The sequence below is a fragment of the Budorcas taxicolor genome, chromosome 6 (genome assembly GCF_023091745.1).
Source record: "Budorcas taxicolor isolate Tak-1 chromosome 6, Takin1.1, whole genome shotgun sequence".
Taxonomy (NCBI): Eukaryota; Metazoa; Chordata; class Mammalia; order Artiodactyla; family Bovidae; genus Budorcas; species Budorcas taxicolor.
The window spans coordinates 13,796,989-13,824,670 of NC_068915.1; the positions used below are offsets into that span (position 1 = coordinate 13,796,989).

Sequence of the window (27,682 nt, forward strand, 5' to 3'; positions counted from 1 at the left end):
AAGATTTCCTCTGATCAAAACGTGATTAAACAGAGATACACTTTGGTCAGAAGACAACTATGGCCCATAGTTCCCACATGGAAAAGATTCAAATGCAATTTTGGATGGGCCTGTGGGGATTTGCCTTGATATGCTTCCTTTATGTTTATAAGAGTAGAAACAGAAATGTGGCCTCTAGAGTGGCTAATCAGTGATGCGCTGACGATACATGTTCAACAACTGGCTCCCCACAAAAAAAAAGCCCTGATTTGCCGTGTTTGCCAATTACAGTGTAAATACTCCCTTCATATTCAATGTCAGGCTACCAACTTGATGTCGCTGAAGGCAGAGAGGGATTAAATGTATACAGTTGGCTTTTGCAAGCCAGTGTAAGCTGGCTCCAGCACACTAGTGAACTAAGAATGATCTGACTGGTGGCCAGGAATGGAAAAATACCTTGCATATGACAGTTCAGCATATGAGACAACTGCATTCTACAAAACTTAGTTTTCCCTTTAGTGAAAATTGGTTTATTCATCTACAGTCAGTTTACTTATAGGTCTTGACCTTTTCCTTTTGAATTGAGGTATGAGTGATATATACATCCACAAATCTAATAATACAGCACTATAATTTCTATCTCTTTGTTTATAGTAATAGTAGTTTCTAAAACTGTCTTGAGAATGTTTTTGAATCAATTCCTTATACCATGAACCAAAGAAATGACCAGTTTCTTTTTATTTCAAGATATCAGTATAATTTGCATTCTAATATCTTTCATAAAAGAAAATATTTTATTTCCATCAAATGAGCAAAGTTTGTTTTTTCGGTATTAAAGCAAATGATTTGTTGGAATGCTCTTCTAATAATATATGCAGAAAGGATAGCATCAAAATATCTCATTTCTTTATAGAATTTAATATACATCCTATTAACAGCAGTGTACAGATGCACAGTATTTGACAATTAAAAATTACTTTAAAAAATATTTTCAATATTAGGCACTGGTGGAACCAGAGCTGCATACTATTCTTTCTTTTTTACATTCCAAAAGGAAATTAAAACTTCTAGTAGTATTACAAAGGAATACACTTTAATATTGAATGCAGATATACAAAATCTCATGACTTCTATTAAAAACCTCGCAACTCTACTGGACATGAATAATGACACCTTTTCAAATAACTTGCACTTATGCCAGGTTCATAAAGGTTACCGTTAAAAATATTGCAAACCAGTAAAAACACAATGATATAGTACAAAGTCTTTTTTCAAAGTCAAACTTTAAAAGATCTGTATTTACACAGAGGAATAATATTTTTTAGTGCCCTCTGATTGGTACTGTTGTTCAGGATAATCTAATTTTAGAAATCTAAATTGAACATTTTCATCATTTTTCTGCTTCAGGATGGAAGACGCTGAGGACATACAGAATAAATTTTAGAAACAGGATTGGGTAAAAACTTTATAAAGTAGAACAGTAAACATTTTACACACTTTAGTTATTGCCCTGCCAAAGATAAAAATAACCTATTGCTCCATCTTCCTCTATTTAACTGAAATTTCTAGATAATTATCTCAACTACCTATCTTTTGTCTACATAGAAAGTTTTTTAGACCAAAGTATAAAGATTTTATATTTTTTTAAACAAAATCCAAAATATGAGTAAGCCATTTTTCATTTTCTAAATATGTTTAAAGACATGCTATTTTTCAATATAAAACCCTAAAGTGTTGAATTAATAACACATTAATAACATGCCTGGCCAATTACTGACTTGACTTTAGCATTAGAGGAATATGATACAACTGGCTGTTGAGTTCCAAATTTAAGCATTTGGTTTTATATTGTAACACTGTAATCTTTAATACAGATATTAAAGAAAATGAGCTTTTCTTTTAAAAAAAGGAATAATAAAGAATTTCAGCCATAATACAAATCAACTTTGGGGGGAAAATCCATATCAAGATAGGAAATAGATTTTTAAAATCTTAGACTAATCGCTATAAAAGAATTATAAAAATGTAAATTTCTGAAAAAAATACACTGAAAATGTTTAGGAAAAAATACGAGGAAAATATTAATTTACTATGGGGTACAGTCAACTATTGACCTGGCTTATGAGACTTTAAAAATTCACAAAAATGAATTAGCACCAAAACTGTCTAAAACTCCAAATGATATACTGAAGTGATTCCAAGCCCAAGTATTACATTATAAAAAAAAGTTATATTTAACTTGGGAAGTTTCCCCAGTTATAATAAATGTATTTCTTTACAATCTTTAGAAAATGTGCTAGCTTTACTGATTTTCATCAAAATATTAAGGTAGTGTATAGAAGTTGTCGTTTACATTAGTTTTGGCTGAGCAGGGACAATGGAAATTCAAGTTATTTCCCAGAAGATATGGATTTATTTGGTTAGGGTAAGTGAGAAGCAATTCTCCAGTTAAAATTTTTCACTCCTTGTTTCACCCTTTTTCTTCTAAAATGTTTTATTAGAGCTTTTACAAGATCTATATATATTATCTTATTTGAATTTTGTATCCTATTTTCCCTGCTCACTTTTTGGTGTTATTTAAGTTTTGGCATGGGATAGGAGTATTTAAAAGTGGGCACAGATCACAGTAGTTAAACAAGAGTTATGAATAAGCTACTATATATATTCAACTCTCTTGAAATCAGGTTGAATTTAATTTTAAACAACATCAACTTACAAATTTAATTGCAAAACAACACAATTTGAAACAAGGCAAACTTTTCAGCCTTTATGTAGTGAAATATATAACTTCACTAATTACATATCTGGCTACCAAATGTCAAACCAAATGTTCATTTGGCCATATTTTACTGCTGCACATAAATAATGACAAGGCAAAGAATAGCAACTAGTCCAAAGGCTGGTAGGCCAAGGAACCACAGCATAACCCAAAAGAAAATGACTATTACTGGTTCTACAATTTGTTCTCCAAAATACATCCTTGTGAAGCCCATGTTGATGAGGCTTTTGTTCAGTTCACCAAAAAGTGTTCCCATCTTTTTGTAGTCATCTCCCACAGGCTCGCCAGTGTGGTTTTGTGATTCTTCAATATCCTTTGAAAAACAAAAACAAGACAAAATATAAACATAAAATGAGAAACAAGTGAAGGTCTTTTAAGAGTAAGGATCATTTCATAGTTCTTTATCTTCCAGAGTATGTACTGGGCATACTTGTGATAACCATTTGATAATACCTGGGAATGTTCCTTTTGATTGTCACCCAGAACAGCTGTGACTGTGATCACCTTTCAAGAATATGGAAAGCACTGATTTATTGATTTATGTGGCCTTGACATTGACTGGACACTCAACTACTAGAACACTGATTTACAAGATGAAGGAAGTAGCTGATCATTTCCATTCATTTTCTAGCTCCCTGGAACTGCACAAAACAACTTATTAAGTGAAAAATCATGTTAGTATTGTTCTTATCAATGACTATGATTACAGAACAACCTTTTTATACCAATCTCCTGTTCTGAGGCAGGCTCTGGATTGCTCTGTCCTGCTAAGTAAGCTTCTTTTTAGTCCATTCCTTTGACACTAAGACTTTAAGGACCCAGCCTCATCGCTCTGGAGCAGAGCTTGCTGCTACTGTTGAGCAATTCTCAGCTATTATGGCTGTGATCTTTTGATTTTAGCTGGGAAGCTAAGAAGAATTCAGTGTAGGTCCTTGATGTCCTAAATGCTTATTAATCTCATCAGGAGAAACATATAGTTTCCACATAGGAATACTTTTGTATAATAAGTCTAGAAGTTTAGCTAGATATCAGTTCCCCAGAAAATGTCCATGTGTACCCAATTATACACACCAAAAATTATGTACTATTTCTATTTCCTCTGAGTCTTATTACAATTAGGGTCTTTATACTACTATCTCTAGTAGATAGATATTAAGCTACTATCTCTCAGCTTCAACCCCACTCTTTGAAATTCTACAAACATATCTGGTTCCCTGTTAGGCTCTGCCAGTGGAGGAACTAGAGAGACACTGCACAGCAGGAGGAGGAGGAAGGGACTTGCTCTTTCTTGTTTGCTTCTCATGGGTTTCTTGATCCTCTTGGTCTCACTCCAGTGACAGTTCACTCTGGCAGTAGTAGGTCCTTCTGGTAGCAGCCACTGATTTCAGTTTAGTGACTTCCCAGCACCTGCAGAAACTCAATGTGCCTTCCTGAGACACCAGATCAAACCCGTGGGTTCCTTTCCCTCAGATCTCTGGTCCCCAGGGTCTGTGTTGCTCCTCCTTTGAGCTCAGAAACACCACTACCAGGTGGGCGGCGATTGGCTCTCTGAAGCCTGAGTCTCAGCTGCGTGTGATGGGGCCTTCCCCAGTTTTCTCAGTTTTAGTAATTCTCCTCTGCTTCCTCAGGCCCAGGAGTGGTGGCTGCTTCCTGGTGTTACTACCTGTGGCACTCTAGCCTACCTTAGTGCAGTGGTTTTAAAACTTGATACGTTAGACTCCCTCGGAGGGCTTTGAAAGCCCACTGCCAGGGTTTCTGATTCAGTAAGCCACAACTGGGGCTTGGAGTCTGAGAATTTGCACTTCTAACAAGTTTCCAGGTAATGCTTATGATGCTGGTATTTTTTTTACATCTTTTGACTATCACTGCCTTCCTGTTTTTGCCTTTCCTGTTCTTCAATGCCTGCTTAACAATTCTTTGTATTAACTTATCTTTGTTAAAATAATTGGTATCGTTTCTCTCTTTCCACTAGCCCCTAATTTGGTCACAAAAGAAAAACTATGTCACAGTGACACAGTTGTAATTATGATTTATTAAACCTAATCTCTTTTGGGTGTGATGATTCAAATTAGTAATTATTTACTGAACATATACTTGCTCACAGTAGGTGCAAGATAGAAAATTACTCGTGTTTAAAAAGACTTTGGGTATAGCCTTTCATATAATAACAAGTAAGTATTAAAAGCTACTAAGTAGCCTGTCTAGGCCAGAAAATAGTTAATTAACTTAACCTGAGACACACTTCGAACACAAGAATCGGTCTTAGATTCCTTTAGTAGAAACCAAAACTTAATCATTTCAGTAATCAATAAATAACTAAAAATATTTTTTTATTTAAAAATGCATTATTTTTTATTCTACATAATAGTTTACATACATAAGGAAAAAATGAAAAAATCTAACTTTTATGTGCAATAGTCAGACAAAATGATTTTCAGTGTTTCACTGAAGTGTTTCACTTTAAGGCAGTGTTTTCCCATATGATAGTAATTTATGTTGAGTACAGAGTATCATTGATGTAATGAAAAAATGAGACTCAATGGGGCATCATTGTTAAGTGTATGTAAGTTTAAGCCAGAATTATTTTTGAGTTAATTTATACATATAATAAATTACTTTTGGATTTTAATTTCTACCAAAAAAAGAATGAGAAGAACAAAATGTTGTTGAGTTATTTGGAGAGTTCAAATCTAGGCTCCCAACACTTAAACTGAATGACCTTGATCAAACTACTTCAGTTTCCTGAGCTTCAATTTTCTAATCCATAAAATGGGATTTATATGAATCCTTTTTGATATTGATAATATACTTGTGAATTATAATTTGTTAATCTTTCCTTATTTTTTGTATTTTAACTTCTAAGTTATATTTTCCTTCACTGATATGCTGTGATCAATTTTATGTTTCTTAGCTTCTCATACTTTTTAATGTGTCCCATGATAATACACTATATTAAAAAAGAAAAACAAAGATCTTGGTCTTACTTGCGATTAAGGCTTTCTTTTCTTTAGGACAGAACTCAGAGTTCTTGACTTAGTTTGCCGTTCTTCTGGTCCCTCAACTTCCTCTTCTACTCCAGTGTCTATCACTGCTGGTATCATTTTGGCTCTTTATTTCTTTTTTTATTTAGCTTTTTTCTTTTTTACCACCTCTAATTTCTTTTAATCTAAGCACTTATTGTACTTTGGGGTTTTCTGTTGTTACTGAAGCTTTTTAAAACTTTTTCAGTATATTTGTGGTTTTAGTACCAAGTGAGTACCCTAATCTAAAACGATTCTTTCTGAAGATTCACTTTAAATTCTTCCACAAACTGTTTGTGGGTTTTTCAGGGGAAGAAGTAGGTGTTGCAATGCTCAGTTAACTCCTCAAGGCCAGGGGGAGAGGCAGCAGTCTGAGATCCGGGGAGCAGTTAGGGGGACGGGGACTAGAGATGGGAGGCCAGAAAGACTGGCCTGGGGGTGCTGTGGCTGCGGCAGCCTGCTGCCTCTTATTCTTTTTTTTAATATGAAAAATTTCAAACAGAAAATTAGAGAAAATAGTACTGCTGCTGCTGCGGCTGCTAAGTCGCTTCAGTCGTGTCCGACTCTGTGCGACCCCATAGACGGCAGCCCACCAGGCTCCCCCGTCCCTGGGATTCTCCAGGCAAGAACACGGGAGTGGGTTGCCATTTCCTTCTCCAATGCAGGAAAGCGAAAAGAGAAAGTGAAGTCGCTCAGTCGTGTCTGACTCTTAGTGACCCCATGGACGACAGCCTACCAGGCTCCTCTGGCCATGGGATTTTCCAGGCAAGAGTACTGAAGTGGGGTGCCACTGCCTTCTCCGAGAGAAAATAGTACAATGAATCCCTAAGTACCTATCAACCAGATAAAATAATTACTAAAAATCTGCCACCTTACTGAAGCATTTCTTAATCTGGGCAATCTGAAGGAGAAGAAAAAAGTAAAGTCACTAGAAAAATGCCTAAAAGTGGCATATCTTCACAAAATAAAGTTCTGTGGAAACATCGATGATATTCAGCAAAGAACTGGATAAAGGTTCAAATAACCCTAGAGGAAAGACACTTAAAGACATGGAAAAGCACACAGGCAGCATTCTAAAATCACTGACATTACAGTCAATCTCACTACAGTGTTTTCTGTATCAGTAAATATCTGTTGAATACATGGGGAGAATTTATCTTGTGGGTGGCAAGCATTAGAGCAATATCGTGATAGAGTTTCTACCTGCTCCACTTCTTGCCAAACAAAAAGATGTCCTTATTTTCTCCAAAGTATTATTTATAATTGTAATCTCAAAGCAATTATAGATTTTTATGGAATTATCAGCATGTTTTGCTGTGGATATTATTAAGATCCACTTACTCTTTCCTTAATCCAGTCCAAACCTTAATCCAGTTCATATTCTTTACCTGAGGAAAACCCCATCTATAGCTTCAGAGATGACAAGTCTAAGAGTAATCCCCTGCCCTTTATGAGAAGCTGGCCTTGGAAAGGGCATGTGATCTACTTTGGAATGATGACTTTTGAGTGTCTTCTGGGGAAAAATCTTTCAAGCTCTTCTGATTCAACTTTGGAAAGTGATTCTTAACACTTTAGGAGAAACAGAAGAACTATTTCTCCACAGATAGACCTTAAGTAAAGAGAATTTATTATATTTGAATTAGCTTTCTATTGCTGCCATATGAAATTAGTACAAACTTAGTGATTTAAAATGACAAAAATGTATCACTTTTTTCTAACCTGTTTTGCAGGTGAGAAGTCAAAATTGGCAGGCTTGTTTCTTTCTGGAGGCTCAAGTAGAGAATCCATTTCTCTACTTTTTCTCGTTGCTAGAGGCTGTCCATCTTGCTTGGCTCCTAGTCCCCTTCCTCCACCTTCAAATCCAGCCACACTGTAACTCTCAGACCATCCCTCTGTAGTTAACTTTTCCCTCTGACCATAACAGGGGAAGGTTTTCTGTTTTTAAGGACCCATGTGATTAAGTTTAGTTCACTTTGATAATCCAGGTTCATTTTCCCATCTCAAAGTCCTTAAATTTGATCGTATCTACAAAATCTTTTTTGCCATGTAAGATATCATATTCATAGGTACTAAGGATTAAGATGTGGACATCTTTGAGGGGGGAGAAACCATTATTCTACCCACTTCAATATTTAATTTTAAAATTATTTCTTTATATATCTACTTCCTGTCACTATCTGTGATAAGAAGGGTAAGATCATTGAAGATAAGAACCATATAAGTTCGAAGAAGAGCACTTATTATACTGCATTGTGCCTGGCCCTTAGCAGGATCATAAGAAGTATTTGTTGAATGAACAATAGAAATATTCTATAATAATGACATGTTAGGCAAAAAGCTCCTCAAAAATAAAAACAAAATTTACAAACAACATCAATTATTTTATTTCCCCATAAGTACATCTGTGAATTTGTTCAAATATGTATAAATAAATTTGAGAGAGATTGTAAGATATGGTAGCTGTTAGCTAAAATTTACATGCTTAGTTCAATTGCTAAACAACTGTATTTTAAGAGCAGAGGCTAATATGAACAGATGAGTTCTTAAGTCCCTGGCTTGCTCAGAGGTCTACAATTTTCAGAGTAATGCGGTGGTGGTATCACTAGTGGCACAGCAGAACAGCGAGCGCTCCGTGCCTATGTGGCACGCACCGTGCTCTACGCGCGTTTTCTTATTTCGTCTTTCCAAGAGGCTGGGAGGGAGGCACTATTATTTTCCCCATTTGCAGATAAGGAAACTAAGTTTCAGAGGAGTTAACTGTTGGCCATTGACTTATATTAGTAATTGAAGGAGCTATGATATGAACTCAGACATTCTTACTCCAGAGACCACACCAGTAATCCCTATGTTATACTCTCTCCAGATTTTATATTATTAATAGCTAACATCTGTGTAATGTAAGCTTTCAGAGAAATTTTACATATTTGATCTCTGAAAAGAGAAAAACTATGTAAACATATTTTCATTTTTCACAGAAAGAGTACATTTAACACAGTGAAATGAACATCAATATCTTTCTGTGCTTTACATCTTTTTCCAGTTTATAGCATACTTGAAGGTGAATTTTATCGAGCATAAAATTGCTCAAATTTTAATTTCTTATATAACAATTTAAACAAGGAAAAGCTATTTGCAGCAGTTTAGTAAATCTTTTTATAGTCCATTCAGTATTGACTAGAATTCAGATTCAAATGGGAAAAAAAGAGACTCCAAGCAAGAATGAGGAGATATGCTTGGCAGAGTTGCAATAAGGCAAAAACCCAAACCAACCAAATACACACTCACACACACAAAACACTTCACACATAAAACATACCAATATGAAAATGTAGATGGCATTTCCCCCTGTTCTAAAATTAATCACTTTGTGTCTTTGCCAAATTTTATGCTTTGTATGAGGTCCCAATGGAAGAGCGTTTATCAAATGACAGTTTACTTCATGATCATATATTAATTAGTACAGACCATGACATGCACATTGAATAGTGATGGTATTATTTTGTCCATAATTAATGACATAGTAGCATTATAACTGACTGAAAATCTCTTAAAAATATGCAGAATTAGAGATGAGAAATTAAAGGTGAGCCCTGAAATAATCATAGGATTTTTGAGAGCAAAGGATCTTTAAAGGTAATTAAAGTCTCTTACTTCAGAAACAAGAAATAAGAGGTTAAATCACACAGCTTTATTATCCAAAAACACAGACTTTGGAAACAAGCAGGACGGATTCAAATCTTTCTCTGTCATGTTTACGAGGCAAATTACTTAAGCACTGACTCTCAGTTTCCCTAGGTATAAAAGGAGCTTATCACTATCTACCTCATAAAGTGTGTTAATAAAATGAGGAAACAGATAAACTTTAGAATACATACAATCATCACTCAACGTATGGTAACTAATATTATTACTACATTTTTGATAGAAATTATGTCTTATGATTTTTTTTTTTACTTCTGTTTTCTTTTTACTGTAACATGCTGCCTAATACCTTAGTGATCATCTTTCTTGTGATAATTAAATTCAGCTGTATTTTTCTTCATGTGTTACGACAACTTAATTATATAGAAGTTGAGGTGGGATGTTTTCTATGGCACATCCTTATCTATGGAACAATCTGTGCACATCTGTATGGCAGAATCTGCTTATTCACTTTAAGAAGAGTACAAGCTACATTCTGTAAACAGGTTTTCACAGAGTGGGTAACAATTCAAGATTCACTTTCAACTGTTTTTTCCTGAGTGTAATATTGGAAGTCTGCTGGTTTTGCCTGTCTGGTTTTTATTCTACTTTCTTCTACTGATATCATCTTGATTTAACTTTGGGAAAACCCTCCCACACCCACTCTTGGTTCCTGTATTCTGGTGGAATGTGTGCCCACTCCCAAGTTCCAGGCCTAGTCACTCAGAACATTTCATTTCCTTGAGCACATGATTAGTTAAGGAATGAGCATATAACCCAAGGCAGGCCAATGAAAGTTCTACCTAAGACATTTGCTGCATCTACTGATAAACAGGCATTCCCCATTCCCCCCTCCCCAACTGATAACGGTTAGCTGCTAAGGTGTCGAGCATCTTATTACAATGAGGAGGAAGCTTGCTATGAATGAAGTCAATATAAAATAAAGCCAAGAAATGACATAGTGGATATTGTTTGAATACTTGAATCCAACTAGGGCATCTATCTCTGTTTTTTGTTTGTTTTGTTTTTTAAAAATAACATGAGCCAATAAATTCCTGTTTTGCAAAATCTAGTAAAAGTTGAATTTCTGTCCCTTGGAACCGAGAGTTCTGACTACAGATGGTGATGATGATGATGGTAAAAGTAGCAATAGCTACCGTTATTAATAGTGATAGCTACTACCAGGCTTCCCTGGTGGTCCAGTGGTTAAACTTCCACCCTTCCAAGGCAGGGAGCATGAGTTCAATCCCTGGTTGGGGAACTAAGATTAGGCATGCCTCATGGCATTTCAAAGAAAAGAGAAGGAGCAATAGCTTCCATTAACTGAATGTTTACTATATGCCAGATGCTGTGCTAAGTGCTTTATATTCATTATGCTATTTAATCATTATTTATTATAATAAGTATTATTAGCTAATTTCAAAGCCCTGTGTTCTTAATTATAGTGCTCAAGAACTTCCTCATTAATTTGGGTTTTATTGTTACTAGCAATAATTAACATGAAGAATATATTAGTAATATTAAAAAATAATAATTGGGTTAGGCAAGTAGAAAATTTTAGATAACTTCTTGAAAGTTTTTAAAAATTACACAAGAATAAACCAACAAAACACTGTAAAGCAATTTTCCTCCAGTTAAAAGATAAATAAATAAAAATGGGTAAATGGTGATTGTATTCAGATAACACAAAAGAATAAAGAGTAAAGACTAAAATGCTGATTTTTTCTTGCTACTTTAGGTTAACTTTCCTGAGCTGTCAAGCAGAGCCAGCCTCAATAACCCAAGTCCATGGAAATCATAACTGAGAAGGGAAACTTATAAATGCACAGTGAGCAAAAGGGGAATGATTTTTGGATGAAGTGAAGTGAAAGTTGCTCAGCTGTGTCTGACTCTGCGACCAGGTCAGAATACTGGAGTGGGCAGCTATTCCCTTTTCCAGAGGATCTTCCCAGACCTGAACCCAGGTCTCCTGCATTGCAGGAGGATTCTTTACCGGCCAAGCCAGTAGGGAAACCCAGAAGAAGGCTTCCCCTGACTGGGAATTGAATCCAGGCCATGGTAGTGAGAGTGCCAAATCCTAACCACTAGACCAACAGCACATAGTAACCTGTGAACTGAGGCTTATTAAGTGAATGAAGAAATGAACAAGTGAATGAACAACTCCTAAATCTTGCTGCAACCTCTTCTCCTTTCAACTGTTTTTTCAACTCTAGGGATTCCCTGCTATCCAAAAGTAGAATGTGCCTATGAAACCTTTGGTAAACTGAAGTGGTGTAAAACAAAGAAGTGTATCTTAGGGCACATCTTGGTATTAATAATAGATACACAAAACAAACTGAGAAACAGCACAGATGCCCACAGACACAATTCAGAGTGCTGGGGGCCTGCTGCTGAGTGTACTTCCTGAGGAAGGAGCCTGGTGTGGTCACTCTAGCTACTTGGGATGTGTGCCGCCTCTCTAACAGTTCACTACAAAAAAAACCTGAATGCTGTTTTTGCTTTACACTTCTTTTTTTCTTAGAAAAAATCCTCTTTGGATTTCTTTGCTCATCAAAAACAGGTACCAACTTTCACAACAGTGAAGTGGTGCAAAGCAAATTTTTGGAAACAGGGACTACCTGTATGTACTCCCACTAACTTCTTTTCAGCTTTACTGGGATTGTACTTCACTTTTCTCCTTCAGCTTGAGTTCAATGACCCAAATCTCTTTAAAATTTAAAACTCCACTGTCTCATGGGGAAACCCTAATCTTGGAGTAAAAATTATTTTCTGTGTCTGTACCTGAGTACCTGTGGTGCTGGAGAAAGTTATACCATAGGGTACCAACAGTTTATGACAACCCTAAACAGATTTTCAAGTACATTCCTATTTCATTTCTCTGAACTTTTTTTTTTTTTTGCTCTCTACACAGAGCTATTTCAGATCTCTTTTAAAAATCTTCACCTGCCTCCTACTCCTCTTTTTCTCCCTCTCCTCTAGCAAATTGCTTGACCTCCTATTTCTCAGGAAAGAGAGAAGTCAGAAGAATTTCCTTAACTTTGTGATACTAAATGTATCAGCTACCAAAGTTTATGTCCATCTTTTCTTCTCTTTCATTACAAATAAAGAAATAAGGAAGTATTCCCTTCCATTACCCCTCTGTCTCATATATATTCAGTCTTTCCCTCTGTTGGCTCCTTCTCATCAGTATTTAGACATGCTTAGATTTTCCTCCATTAATGCCACTAGCTCTGCCTGGCCTTTTTTTCTTCATAACCAAACTGAAACAATTCACTCTGCTTGTTTCCATTTTTTCATCTTTGTCAGGAACTGTGAAGGGGCTGGTGTTTTACCCCAGCAGTTCCCAGCCTTTTTGGCACCAGGGACTGGTTTCACAAAGACAGTTTTTCCATGGACCAGGGCTGGGGTGGGGGAAGGGATGGTCCAGGATGATTCACGCACACTGTATTATTGTGCGCTTTATTTCTAGTTTGTGGCGATCTCAGGATATTCTGCCTTGACTTTAGGGTTAGGGTTGAAGCTCCTATGGAATCTAATGCCACTGCTGATCTGATGGGGGCGGCGCTCAGGTGATAATGCAGGAGACGGAGAGCAGCTGTAAACACAGATGAAGCTTCACTCACTTGCCCTCCGCTCACCTCCTCTTTTGAGGCCTGGGACTGGGGACTCCTGTTTTATCCTACAAGTTAGGATCCCTGGCTTGGCGTCAGGGATATTGGTACCAGACACAAGTCTCCTGGGTCAGAGATAAATGACTTCACTGCTCATGTCATAAGCAGCAGCCTGAGTTTCATGTTGACATTGGTTCTCTAAGTCCCACAGGGGCGCACCCTTCGATAGCTCAACTGGTAGAGTGGAGGACTGTAGTCCCACAGGGTGACAGAGTGGCCAAGCGGATGCTGCATGCAGTGTGTCTGTCACAGCTGAGGGACTCTGAGCTTAGGGAAATCTCACCTTTTATAATGGGCTGTAAGCAAATCTGCCTGACGTTTGTCCCGGGGGAGACATCATCTTTATTACACTGGGTGGCAAACAATCTGTCCTCTACTCTGAAAGGAGACACTATTCTTATCTTCCAAGTCTGTTCATTTAGCAAACATCTTTGAAAAACAGTCCTTAACAAAAGTTCTCAACGCAAGAAACCCATGGAGAATTGCTCCTAACAATTTTCCAATCAGACTTCAACTTCTGTTGGCTTGTTCTTTTACATCACCAAAATAGCTCTTGTAAAGATTACCAATAAACTGCCATATCAATACATTAAGAGATCTGTTAGGGGGCATTCCCTGGCAGTCCAGTGGGTAGGATTGTGTGCTTTCACTGCCGGGGGCTCAGGTTCAGTCCCTGGTCAGGCAACTAGGATCCGACAAGTTGTGCAGCACAGCCAAAAAAAAAAAAAACAGAAAAAAGTTTTTCAGTTCTCATTTGATTCAACTTCTAAGCAGAATTACATCTACTTCTGCTTCATTGACTATGCTAAAGCCTTTGACTGTGCATCAAAACAAACTGTGGAAAATTCTGAAAGAGATAGGAATATCAGACCACCTTACCTGTCTCCTGAGAAATTTGTATGCAGGTCAAGAAGCAACAAGAAGAACTGGACATGGAACAATGGATTGGCTCAAAATTGGGAAAGGAGTTATGTCAAGGCTGTATATTGTCACCCTGCTTATTTAATTTATATGCAGAGTACATTATGTGAAATGCTGGGCTGGATGAAGCATAAGCTGTAATCAAGATTGGTGGGAGATCTATCAATAACATCATATATACAGATGACACCACCCTTATGGCAGAAAGCAAAGAGGAACTAAAGAGTTTCTTGATGAAGGTGAAAGAGGAGAGTGAAAAAGCTGGCTCAAAACTCAACATTCACAAACCTAAGATCATGGCATCTGGTCCCATCACTTCATGGCAAATAGATGGGGAAAAAATGGAAACAGTGACAGACTATTTTCTTGGGCTCCAAAATCACTGCAGATGGTGACTGCAGCCATGAAATTAACATGCTTGCTCCTTGGAAGAAAAGCTATGACTAACCTAGACAGCATATTAAAAAGCAGAGATATTACTTTGTCAACAAAGGTCCATATAGTCAAAGCTATGGTTTTTCCAATAGCCATGTATGGATGTGAGAGGTGGACTATAAAGAAAGTTGAGTGCTGAAGAATTGATGCTTTTGAACTGTGGTGTTGGAGAAGGCTCTTGAGAGTTCCTTGGACAGCAAGGAGATCAAGTCAGTCACTTCTAAGCGAAATCAATCCTGAATATTCATTGGAAGGACTGAGGCTAAAACTGAAATTCCAATACTTTGGCCACCTGATGCAAAGAGCCAACTCATTAGAAAAGACCCTGATGCTGGGAAAGATTGAAGGCAGGAGGAGAAGGGGACAACGGAGAACAAGATGGTTGGATGGCATCACTGTCTCAACTGACTTGAATTTGAGCAAACTCCGGGAAACAATGAAGGACAAGAAAGCCTGGTATGCTGCAGTCCGCAGGGTCGCAAAGAGTCAGATACAACTGAGTGACTAAACAGCAACAACTTTTTCTTTTCTTCTGAATTATACGGTATTATATTCTCCTGGTTCTAGTTTTCTCTGTCTGGCCATGCTTTTCTCAGTCTGCTTTGTGAGTTCACCATCCTCAACCTAGCTATTAAATATCAATCCTCAACATCTGGTCTTAAGCTTTCATCTCTTTTCTCTCCATATTTTCTTCCCAAATAAGCTCATTCAAATTTTACAGTTTCAATTACCACCAGTACATCAGTTACTTAAACATTATATCCAGCTCAGACCTTTCTCCTGCACTCTAAAACCATATATTCCACTGCCTTCTCAACATTTACACTTGGATATCTTGAATATGGGCTTCCCAGGTGGTGCTAGTGGTAAAGAACCCACCTGCCAATGTAGGAGACCTAAGAGATGCAGGTTTGATCCCTAGGTTGGGAAGATCCCCTGGAGGAGGGCATGGCAACCCACTTCAGTATTCTTGTCTAGAGAATCCCCACAGACAGAGGAGCCTGGCAGGCTACAGTCCACATGGTCGCAAAGACTCACTGAAACAACTTGTAGGACAGCAGCACTTATCTTGAATATACTTCAATATTCAATACATCCAAGGCCAAACCTGATTTTCCTCCTCATAACTGGTCTTCATTCAATGAACAGATCCTCAGGAATAAAATCTATCCTTAATTTCTACAAGTCAGAAACTCAAGAATGATCTGCAAAGCCTTCTTTTTCCTAATATCCTGTATCCAATTTATCAATGGGTTCTGTTGATTTTAAATCCTAAATATTTCAGGCATTTATAGTTTTCTAATCTTTCTTCTGTGTGGACTGGTAAACAGCCTGCCTTCTTAACACCTCCCTTTCTGGTTCTTTTTATCCCTTCCTATGGATATGAGCTCCTAGTTGGTGTCATTTCCTTACTCCAATACAACTTGATTTCCACCTTTGTATTTTGTGCTGATATTGTCAAATATATTTCAGTATGTGATAGGCTCAACAATATAATTATATATGTATTTTATGCAATTGCTTCTTTAAATCCGTCAAGAGAACATGTGCTGTTATACTATCTTTTGTAATTATCTACATAATTGCCTTTACCAAACCTTTTTTTTTTTTCCTGTGTGCGTAGATTCAAAGCACTGTCACTATCAACTACTTTCATCCTTATAATTTCCTTTAAATGTTCCTGTAAGATAGATGTTTTGGGAAAAACTTGTTTTTATCTGGGAATGTGTTTCACTTTTATTTTTGGAAAATCATTTTGTTGGATATAGGACTGTGAACAGGTGTTTACTCTCAGCACTTTTAATGTGTTGTCCTATTGCCTTCTGTCCTTCAAGTTTCTGATGAGCAGTTGACTTGATCTTACTGGGGTTTCCTTGAATGTGATGAGTTGTTCTTCCTTTGCCGCTTTCAAGACTTTCTCATGCTCTTTCAACATTTTGACCATAATGTGTCTGGATTTCATTGTTATTTCTTGTGTGTGTAGCTTAATGCTTTTCATTAAGTTTAAAAAAATTTAAGCTATTATATCTTAGAATATTTCTTATGTTCTTTTTAATTACTTTATTAGTCTTATCATTTTTAATTTAATTTTTGGCCATGTTACACGGCATGTGGGATCTCAGTTCCCTGACCAGGGATCAAACCTGCTCCCCCTGCTTTGGGAGCATGGAGTATTAACCACTTGACCACCAGGGAAGTCCCGAGTATTTCTTATATTCTATAGAATATTTCTGTCTCTTCTCTTCTAATATTCCTATTATTTGTATACTGATGTGTTTAATCATGTTCCACAATTCTCTGAGGCTCTGTTCATTTTTTTCTATTCCTTTTTCTCTCCATTCTTCAGGTTGCATAATTTCTGTTGCTCTACTTCAAATTCACTGATTTTTATCTTCTGCCTATTCAATTGGGCTACTGTACTTTCAACTAAAAAGCCTCTTGATGAAAGTGAAAGAGGAGAATGAAAAAGTTGGCTTAAAGCTCAGAAAACGAAGATCATGGCATCTGATCCCATCACTTCATGGGAAATAGATGGGGAAACAGTGGAAACAGTGGCTGGCTTTATTTTTTGGGGCTCCAAAATCACTGCAGATGGTGATTGCAGGCATGAAATTCAAAGACGCTTACTCCTTGGAAGGAAAGTTATGACCAACCTAGATAGTATATTCAAAAGCAGAGACATGACTTTGCCAATAAAGGTCCGACTAGTCAAGGCTATAGTTTTTCCAGTGGTTATGTATGGATGTGAGAACTGGACTGTGAAGAAGGCTGAGCCCCGAAGAATTGACGTTTTGAACTGTGGTGTTGGAGAAGACTCTGAACTATAACCGCAGTTTCCAGTACAGCCAGTGGTGAAGAATAAAAATAATGGCTAAGGAACCATAAGCACAACCTCTAACCAATAAATGGCTATACTACCCCAGGGGCAGCCTTTAGGTAATGAGAGTAAAATATGAAAACATGGGAGAAAACATGAATAGGAACATCAGAGGCTGCACACTGCAAAGGACTAGACTGCTGAATTAGTTCAGCCAAGTCACTGAACGAATAAGCAAACCACCATCACCACTGCCTCCAGAGTAGTGGTAGGGGTCAGTATCTAGTGTTGCAAAAATATATCGGCAATGTTCAATTATTGAAAAAAGATTATGAAACATGGTAAAAAAACAGGAAAATACGATCCATCAATAGGAAAAAAAAATCAGACAATAGAAAATGTTTTTGATGGGGCCCAGTGATATATACTTAGCAGACCAAGACTTCAGAACAGCCATTATAATATACAACAAACTAAAGGAAACATGCTTAAAGAACTAAAGTATGATGACAGTGTCTCATCAAGTAGAAAATATTGAGATAAATTGTTTTTCTTCTTAATTAAAGGGAAATTCTGGAGTTGAAAGTACAGTTCAGTTCAGTTGCTCAGTCGTGTCCGACTCTTCGCGATCCCATGAATCGCAGCACGCCAGGCCTCCCTGTCCATCACCAACTCCCGGAGTTCACCCAAACTCATGTCCATCGAGTCGGTGATGCCATCCAGCCTCTCATCCTCTGTCATCCCCTTCTCCTCCTGCCCTCAATCCCTCCCAGCATCAAGGTCTTTTCCAATGAGTCAACTCTTCGCGTGAGGTGGCCAAAGTACTGGTTTCAGCTTCAGCATCAGTCCTTCCAATGAACACCCAGGACTGATCTCCTTTAGAATGGACTGGCTGGATCTCCTTACTTCTTTGCCCTACATTCAGCCAGGGACTGGTAGCGTGGAGGTGCCTACACTTACTACTCGTGAGAGGGTACAGCCTTGGGCATGTATACAATTTTCCAGACTGCTGCCGGTGATTGTGAAATCTCTGAGCCTTGCTTCCTAGGAGTTGTCCCTGGGTCACCGTAGTGTACTGTTCAGTCAGTGTTTGGTCAGAGGTTGTAATTAAGCCCCTTGTTCTTACTGAGGCTTCTGCCCTATGTCGGTGGGTCTGTGTGCAGCTTAGAGAATGCTTTCAAGTCTGCCCCACATCCTGCTGTAATGCTCCCAAGTAGACGCAGCCTCGCGCCTGCACACTTGCCTTCCTGATCCTCACAGGTGACTATGAGCCCAAGAGGGTTCTTCATGGCCAACTCTCCATGGCTCTTTCTGCAAAACTTCTGGCTGCTCCGTTGTTTTCATGTATTATGGGGCTACCAGACTCTTTTCAATTGCACTTCAGCAAGATCTGTACTGTTTTCAACACCACTGTTAGGCATGGAGTTCTCCACTCTTTCTTCTCAATGAAGTCAGTCATCTTAGACAGACCCAAAGACCTCTCTATTTTTACTATCTGCCTTTCCCCTGGGCAGAACACCTGCACCACTACACTGGAGCTAGGGGCAGAGACTCTGTTTTCCTAGAGTGACAGTCCTGCTCTGTAGTAGACACTGAGGGTGGGGAGCCGCTCTTGGTCTTGGCTTGCTTCTCTCCGTGTGGAACCTCTGCTCTGTACTGATGTGGGGCAGGGTAACTGGGCCTCAGTGTTCTCAGCTGCTGTTCTTAGGGTGGGGATTGCTTGGGGGAAGGGAGATTTGGAATAGACTTCAGCCACATTGACCTGGAACAGATTTCCTCTAACAGGGAACTGAGACAGGAGGGGGGAAGGGATCAGAAGCCCTACCCTTCCAGGATGAAACTACAGCCCTAGACAGAGTTAGGGGGACAGGGGAACCTCATCTTCTTGGCTACACATGCTGGGGATGGAGCTTCTGTAACATAGCACTGTGATAGGGAGGTAATGGATTAGGTTGTGGCTCAGAAATACTTACTGTTCTTACCTAGATTTGGTAGATTTTTTTAAATGAATGTTTTTCACTTGCTGTATGCTCTTAGTGTAATTCCCAAAGATTTTAAATGATATTTAAAATTTTCTCCTCTTTTTTTAAAAAAATATAAATTTATTTTAATTGGAGGTTAATTACTTCACAATATTGTGTTGGTTTTGCCATACATCAACATGAATCTGCCACAGGTATACACGTGTTCCCCATCCTGAACCCCCCTCCCTCCTCCCTCCCCATACTATCCCTCTGGGTCATCTCAGTGCACCAGCCCCAAGCCTCCAGTATCATGCATCGAACCTGAACTGGCGATTCGTTTCATATATGATATTATACATGTTTCAATGCCATTCTCCCAAATCATCCCACCCTCTCCCTCTCCCACAGAGTCCAAAAGAAACTAAAGACCTATATATAGAAAACTATAAAACACTGGTGAAAGAAATCAAAGAGGACACTAATAGATGGAGAAATATACCATGTTCATGGATAGGAAGAATCAATATAGTGAAAATGAGTATACTACCCAAAGCATTCTATAGATTCAATGCAATCCCTATCAAGCTACCAGCGGTATTTTTCATAGAGCTAGAACAAATAATTTCACAATTTGTATGGAAATACAAAAAACCTCGAATAGCCAAAGCAGTCTTGAGAAAGAAGAATGGAACTGGAGGAATCAACCTGCCTGACTTCAGGCTCTACTACAAAGCCACAGTCATCAAGACAGTATGGTACTGTCACAAAGACAGAAATATAGATCAATGGAACAAAATAGAAAGCCCAGAGATAAATCCATGCACCTATGGACACCTTATCTTTGACAAAGGAAGCAAGACTATACAATGGATTAAAGACAATCTCTTTAACAAGTGATGCTGGGAAAACTGGTCAACCACTTGTAAAAGAATGAAACTAGAACACTTTCTAACACCATATACAAAAATAAACTCAAAATGGATTAAAAATCTAAATGTAAGACCAGAAACTATAAAACTCCTAGAGAAGAACATAGGCAAAACACTCTCTGACATACATCACAGCAGGATCCTCTATGACCCACCTCCCAGAATAATTTTCTCCTCTTAAATTGTCATTTTGCTGGGACAAAGTCTGCTGAATTTCTTACTCCATTTTTCTGGAAGTCCTACCATGGTTGTTTCTGGACATTAATTACTTTTGATGGTGTATTGAAGGATAATTCCTGTAAGGATAAGCCAGGGGTCCTGGGTAGTACTCAGCAGGTTTTCTGGAATTAGCTGTAGGACGTTAAGCACTCTGAACAGTGTTTACTTTTCACATATGCTGTGATAGTCAAATTCTGGGTATAAAAGTTCAACTTTTGAAGTTCCCATTTAATCATATGGTCCCACTAACACTTTATTTTTTTTAAAAAGGACTTAAAAAAAAAACTTTAAATATTTACTTATACATAAAGCCTAAATGAATAAAAAACAATGGCTTTCTTGTTCTTTCTCATTTCCTCTCATAACAACCATTAAAGAGGCAGTTTTCCTTCTTTACTCAGCAGAGTCTAGCAAATATTTTAGCTGGTAATTAATTAATTAAAAAAAATTAAGCCTAAGGAAAGTTAACTGGAAATTCAAATCTCAGAATAGTCTTGCTTTTCCCTTTACTTGCTTCCAATACATTAAATTTTACACCCCAAGTCTGTTTTTTAAAGTAATTTTTACCATAGTAAAATACTTTGTTCTTTGTTATCAGTATTTATAACCCTCTGGTAAAGCTTGTAAGAGATGCAGAAATGTCAGAAGTAAATCAAGAATGCTTTGTGAGCATTAAAATCATTTCCTCTTTTCTAACTCCCCATATTATTAATAAATCTTTACAGCCCAGAAAGAAAAAAGTAAACAAAGAAATAAACATATTAATATATGTAAGAACAAATAAGACTATCTTAAGCTATCAAGTTTATTCAATAAAACATTTAAAATTATTTTACTTTCCAAACACTTCTGCTTTGAGAACCAATTCAATAAAATTTTCCTGATACCTAAAATGTATTAGATAAATAAGACTATATCCTTAACTCCAAGAAGCTAACAATTCAGCAAAAAGGTTAATATTTATATAAAAATAAGTAGATTTTTAAGGCAAAGTATGATGTATTTAAGAGTTGCTAAATGCTTGGCATTTAGATAACAAAAGGTCAATTTAGTAAAAAAAAAAAATTGAATCAGGAGAACTGGCAAAAAAAAGTGGCTACAATGTTTTCAAATATTTAGATGATTTCTTTAAAAATGACATAAGCATGTTTAACTGCTTTTGTCTTATTATATAACAGAAAAACAGAATAGTGGTTTATAGCACTAATGTACTATAAACTGACTCCATGGTTAAAACATCTTTACCTCAGCATTTAGTTACCTGAAGAGACTCATTTTTCCCCTCTTTATTCCTTTTCATCTCAAAGGCTGGCCCTCTGTGGAGATGCTCTGATATATATGCCTTAAACATAATAAATAATGCTTAAATGAAGTTCTTAATGAATTTCACAACATATTATTAATTTTTAAAGCCCTAATATTTATTGAATATCTATTATGTGTTGGGTAGTGTTTTAAGCACTTCAATCTTCCAAAATATAAAGAAAATTGAATAAAGATTATGTAATTTAGTCAAGATCACCTAATAACTGGTGGAGTGAACACACATGTTCAGACAATCTGCCCTAAACCCCATGTTCTAAAGCCCTACACTGTAAGCTCTCTTATAAATAAATATAAAATCACTCTTGTAATCACTCATATTCTATTTGTTTTAATGCAACAGTTTTAACAGCAGTTCAAAGTTATACTTGTCTTGGTTAATTTATATTCAACAAAAATAATGTCATTTAAAAATAGCTTTGACTAGTTTACATTTGAGTCACTGTACAATATAGCAACTGGTCCTCATCGTGATAAAATTTGACTAAGATTTAAAATTTTTCTTTCTTTAAAACTAAAAACCAAACCAACATCAAATTCTTAATTCCACCACTTGAGAGAAACATGTATTTTGTTTGGACAGAAAATAAACACCTTTTCTTTCCCCTTGAAATGTTCTTGTCCTCACAGTATGAACAATGAATTTCTAATACAGTAGAATGTGCTCCAATGATCACAGAAAGGCTACCTTTCTAAATAAAATGATTTTTGATTGATTATAATTAAGGAGAGGCAAAATGAAGGATCAAGAACAACAACAGAAACAAGCTGGAAGTCAGTTTCAGAGGGATTTTAGACTGAAAGGGCTTCCCTGTGGCTCAGCTGGTAAAGAATCTGCCTGCAATGCAGGAGACCTAGGTTCGATCCCCGGGTTGGGAAGATCCCCTGGAGAAGAGAAAGGCTACCCACTCCAGTATTCTGGCTTAGAGAATTCCATGGACTGTGTAGTCCACGGGGTCGCAAAGAGTTGGACACGACTGAGTAACCTTCACTTTCACTCAGCCTGAAAAGTCTCCCCCTCCAAAATATCAGAATTTTGTTTCTCTCAATCCACCTCACCATCTTACTAGACCTCTGAAAGTAGCCATAAAATTTAAAAGCCTCCGGATTACTTCTAGATTTTGCCATTTACTTTCCCCTTGCGGAACCCACAGTCTATATTCAACCACAAATTCATAGCTACATGTTCTCCCACACTCTTGGATTTCCAGCAACCTCCAGTCTCCCTGCTCCTTCTAAGCTGCTAAGTGGTGGTGGTGTTAGTAAAACTGTGCTCAGATGCCTCCTTACAAAATCATGTTGCCTCAGCATCTTGGTACTCCTACACAAGTGGAGGGTGTCAGCTCTTGGTAACTACCCGTCCAATTCCAAGTATTTATTCTTCCAAATCTTTCCTAGTCTGTCATTCCTTCTTAGAGGTGTTGCTATTTATTTTTAAGGGTAAACAAGATTCATAATTCCAAATGTTTGCATCCATAAATTTAAAGACAAAAATGGATTTATACTGTAACATACTTTAATTCCTAAAGCAAAAGAAGCAATATGGAGATCCTGATTGAAACTGGAACATTTGTGCATCAGGCAAGTCACACTTCCTTCCAAGACAAAATCAAGAAAGGCAAAGACATTACAAAATCAAAGACACTTGTCAGAATCTGAAGCAGTAAGTAGGTGAGGGCTGATTCTTAAAACCACTGAGTCCATTGTTGTCCAGTTGCTTGACCATACCTATTGAAAGACTCATCAACATTTATGACTTTGGGAATGCCCCCTTTTAAAATTAAATTTTATCATAGGAGTTTTAAGTTTGTTCCTAGGCTTAAGGAAGTATATAGCTTTATGAAAGTTTGAAAATTCTACTTGCTTATGCTATTACGTATCTCTTCCATATTATATTTAAAGAGTTGAAGATAAATATGGCTGCTATGTATACTAAAACTAGGCAAAAATATGGACCATCCTTGTTAGAATTAAGTTTCCTCTTTCCTCTATGGTTAGCTTTTTATCATTAAGTTTTTACTAAGATCTATAATGGGATTTCTGTCTTACAGAAAATCTAAGAGTCCTTATGAGTGGGACAATTTTTTAAAAAGCTATGAAAATGCCACTCACATAACAATGTTTGTGAGTAGTTTATTGTGTTCTGTATAATGACAGCTTCTTGTTTCATATACTGCACTTCTGTCTGATTCAGAGCCTTGGCTGATATGTTTTCCTTGCATTCTGAAATAGCCACTTCTGTGCAGTTTCTTATGAAATGTGATAAATGTCTACTGCGTTATCAATCAGCCGTTTGCACTAAGTGGTGAAAAATTTAACTGCTTCTCCTTATTTATGACTCTAAAGAGTTTGTAGGAGTCTATTCTTGTAAATAAAAGTATGTGGGTTTACAAGATTTCTTATGGAAAAACTTTTTTTTTGAAAAATAGTGTATCTACATAAGCTACCTTATTTTATAATGAAGTGTATTACTTATTTTAGTCTTGGGTAAATAGTAATATAATGAAAATGACAGGTTTTCTGCCTACTGTAATAAAGCCTGTAGTCATGCTCTAAAATTACAATCTTCTCCTCTCGGCCTGTTTGGCACCTGCGTTTTATGCAAGATGTGCTGCGCCCTACTTGCGGCAACCCTGCACAGACCTGAGAGATTTGCCAGACCAACAGCTGCTTTCTTTCAGGAAACCACACTCTTGTTCCTGGTGTGTCACGTCCTCCCTGAGTACCACTAATCTTTGATTACTAAACTCCAACTCTCATAATTCACAGTCCTTGACTCGCAGAATAATCTGGCTTGCAAAATAAATCCTTTAGTCAATTCAGTTCAATTCAATAAATAATAACTGGATGCCTACGACGAGCAAGGTAAGTGCTGTGAGGTACAGAAGGCAAATAATCTACACTCCTCGCTATTAAGCTGCTTAATATATAAGGAAAGATATGTACTCAAGTCACCATATTCAAACACGGCTGTAGCTGCCCCTAACAATTAAAATGACCTGTACTGTTTATAAAGATTGATAGTTTTCTTGTTTTTCTCAGTTAAGGCAACTTTTCAAATTTCTAGACTTGTATGCTCAATTGCATATTCAACATTTCTATGTAGATATCTGCAGTAGAAGATATTAAGAAGAGGTGGCAAGAATACATAGAAGAACTATACAAAAAAGAGCTTAATGACCCAGATAACCACAATGGTGTGATCCCTCACCTAAACCCAGACATTCTGGAATGTGAAGTCAAGTGAGTCTCAGGAAGTATCACTACGAACAAAGCTAGTGGAGGTGATAGAATTCCAGTTGAGCTATTTCAAATCCTAAAAGATGATGCTGTGAAAGTGCTGCACTCAATATGCCAGCAAACTTGGAAAACTCAGCAGTAGCCACAGGACTGGAAAAGGTCAGTTTTCATTCCAATCCCAAAGAAAGGCAACACCAAAGACTGTTCAAACAACAGGACAATTGCACTCATCTCACATGCTAGTAGAGTAATGCTTAAAATTCTCCAAGCCAGGCTTCAACGGTATGTGAACCATGAATCTCCAGATGTTCAAGCTGGATTTAGAAAAGACAGAGTAACCAGAGATCAAATTGCCAACATCTGTTGGATTATTGAAAAACCAAGAGAGTTCTAGAAAAACATCTACTTCCGATTTATTGACTATGCCAAAGCCTTTGTGTAGCTCACAACAAACTGTGGAAAATTGTTAAACAGATGGGAATACCACACCACCTTACCTGTCTTCTGAGAAATCTGTATATAGGTCAAGAAGCAACAGTTAGAACCAGATGTGGGACAAAGGACTGGTTCCAAACTGGAAAAGGAATATGTCAAGAATGTATATTGTTATCCTTGTTATATTATTATTTAACTTATATGCAGAGTACATCATGTGAAATGCTGGACTGGATGAAGCATAAGCTGGAATCAAGACTGCTGGGAGAAATAACAACAACCTCAGATATGCAGATGACACCCTTATGGCAAAAAGCGAAGAAGAACTAAACAGCCTCTTGATGAAAATAAGAGGAGAGTGAAAAAGCTGGCTTAAAGCTCAGCATTCAAAAAACTAAGATCATGTCATCTGGTCTCATCACCTCATGGTAAATAGATGGGGAAACAATGGAAACAGTGACAGACTCTCTTTTCATGGGCTCCAAAATCACTGCAGATGGTGACTGCAGTCATGAAATTAAAAGACGCTTGCTCCTTGGAAGAAAAGCTATGTATGACCAACCTAGACAGCATATTAAAAAGCAGAGACATTACTTTGCCAACAAAAGTCCCTCTACTCCAAGCTATGGTTTTTCCAGTAGTCATGTATAGATGTGAGAGTTGGATTATAAAGAAAGCTGAGCGCTAAAGAATTGATGCTTTTGAACTGTGGTGGTGGAGAAGACTCTTGAGAGTCCCTTGGACTACAAGGAGATCAAACTATTCAATCCTAATGGAGTCAGTCCTGATGCTGAAGCTCCAGTACTTTGGCCACCTGACGTGAAGAACTGAGTCACTGGAAAAGACCCTGATGCTGGGAAAGACCGAAGGCAGGAGGATGAGGGGATGACAGAGAGTGAGATGGTTGGATGGCATCACCGACTCAATGGACATGAGTTTGAGCTGGCTCCATGAGCTGGTGATGGACAGGGAAGTCTGGCCTGCTGCAGTTGTAAAGAGTTGGACATGACTGAGCAACTGAATTGATCTTGTTGTTGCTCAGTCGCTAAGTTGTGTCTGACTCTCTGTGACCTCATGGACTTTAGCACGCCAGGCTCCTCTGTCCTCCATTACCTCTTGGAGTTTGCTCAAAGTCATGTCCATTGAATCGATGATACCACCTAACCGTCTCATCCTCTGCCATTTCCTCCTCTTTTTGCCTTCAATCTTTCCCAGCAGGGTCTTTTCCAGTGAGTCAGCTCTCACATCAGGTGGCCAAAGTATTGGAGTTTCAGCTTCAGTATCAGTCCTTCCAGTGAATGTTCAGGGTTGAATCCTTTAGGATTGACTGGTTTGATCCCCTTGCAGTCCAAGAAACTTTCAAGAGTCTTCTCTAGCACCAAAATTTGAAATCATCAGTTCTTTAGGGCTCAGCCTTTATGGTCCAACTCTCACATCTGTACATGACTACTGGAAAAACCACAGCTTTGACTACACAGACCTTTGTCAGCAAAATGATGTCTCTGCTTTTTAATATACTCTCTAGGTTTGTCATAGCTGTCCTTCCAAGGAGTAAGCATCTTCTAATTTCATGGCTGCAGTCATTGTCTGCAGGGACTTTTTGGAGACCAAGAAAATAAAATCTGTTACTGCTTCTACTTTTTTTCCCTTCTCTTTGCCATGAAGTGATGGAAATGAATGCCATTCAGTTCAGTTCAGTTCAGTCACTCAGTCGTATCCGACTCTTTGCGACCCCATGAATTGCAGCATGCCAGGCCTCCCTGTTCATCACCAACTCCCAGAGTTCACTCAGACTCACGTCCATCCAGTAAGTGATGCCATCCAGCCATCTCATCCTCTGTCGTCCCCTTCTCCTCCTGCCCCCAATCCCTCCCAGCATCACAGTCTTTTCCAATGAGTCAACTCTTCCCATGAGGTGGCCAAAGTACTGGAGTTTCAGCTTTAGCATCATTCCTTCAAAGAAATCCCAGGACTGATCTCCTTTAGAATAAAGTGGATGGATCTCCTTGCAGTCCAAGGGACTCTCAAGAGTCTTCTCCAACATCACAGTTCAAAAGCATCAATTCTTCGGCGCTCAGCCTTCTTCACAGTCCAACTCTCACATCCATACATGACTACTGGAAAAACCATAGCCTTGACTAGACGGACCTTAGTCGGCAAAGTAATATCTCTGCTTTTGAATATGCTATCTAGGTTGGTAATAACTTTTCCATAATCTTATTTTAATGTTGAGCTTCAAGCCAGTTTTGTCATTCCTCTTTCATTCTC

General features: G+C 37.7%; 1 protein-coding gene across 1 annotated transcript in view; it reads right to left on the reverse strand.

Moving 5' to 3' along the window:
- Positions 1-1,937: 1,937 nt before the first annotated feature.
- The window catches only part of FAM241A (family with sequence similarity 241 member A), a 42,188-nt gene continuing 16,443 nt past the window's right edge, over positions 1,938-27,682 (reverse strand). Inside the window, exon 2 of the mRNA XM_052642176.1 lies at positions 1,938-3,071. Within this exon, the coding sequence (XP_052498136.1) occupies positions 2,826-3,071 (246 nt within the window). The 3' untranslated portion in view covers positions 1,938-2,825. The remainder of the gene's footprint in view (positions 3,072-27,682) is intronic.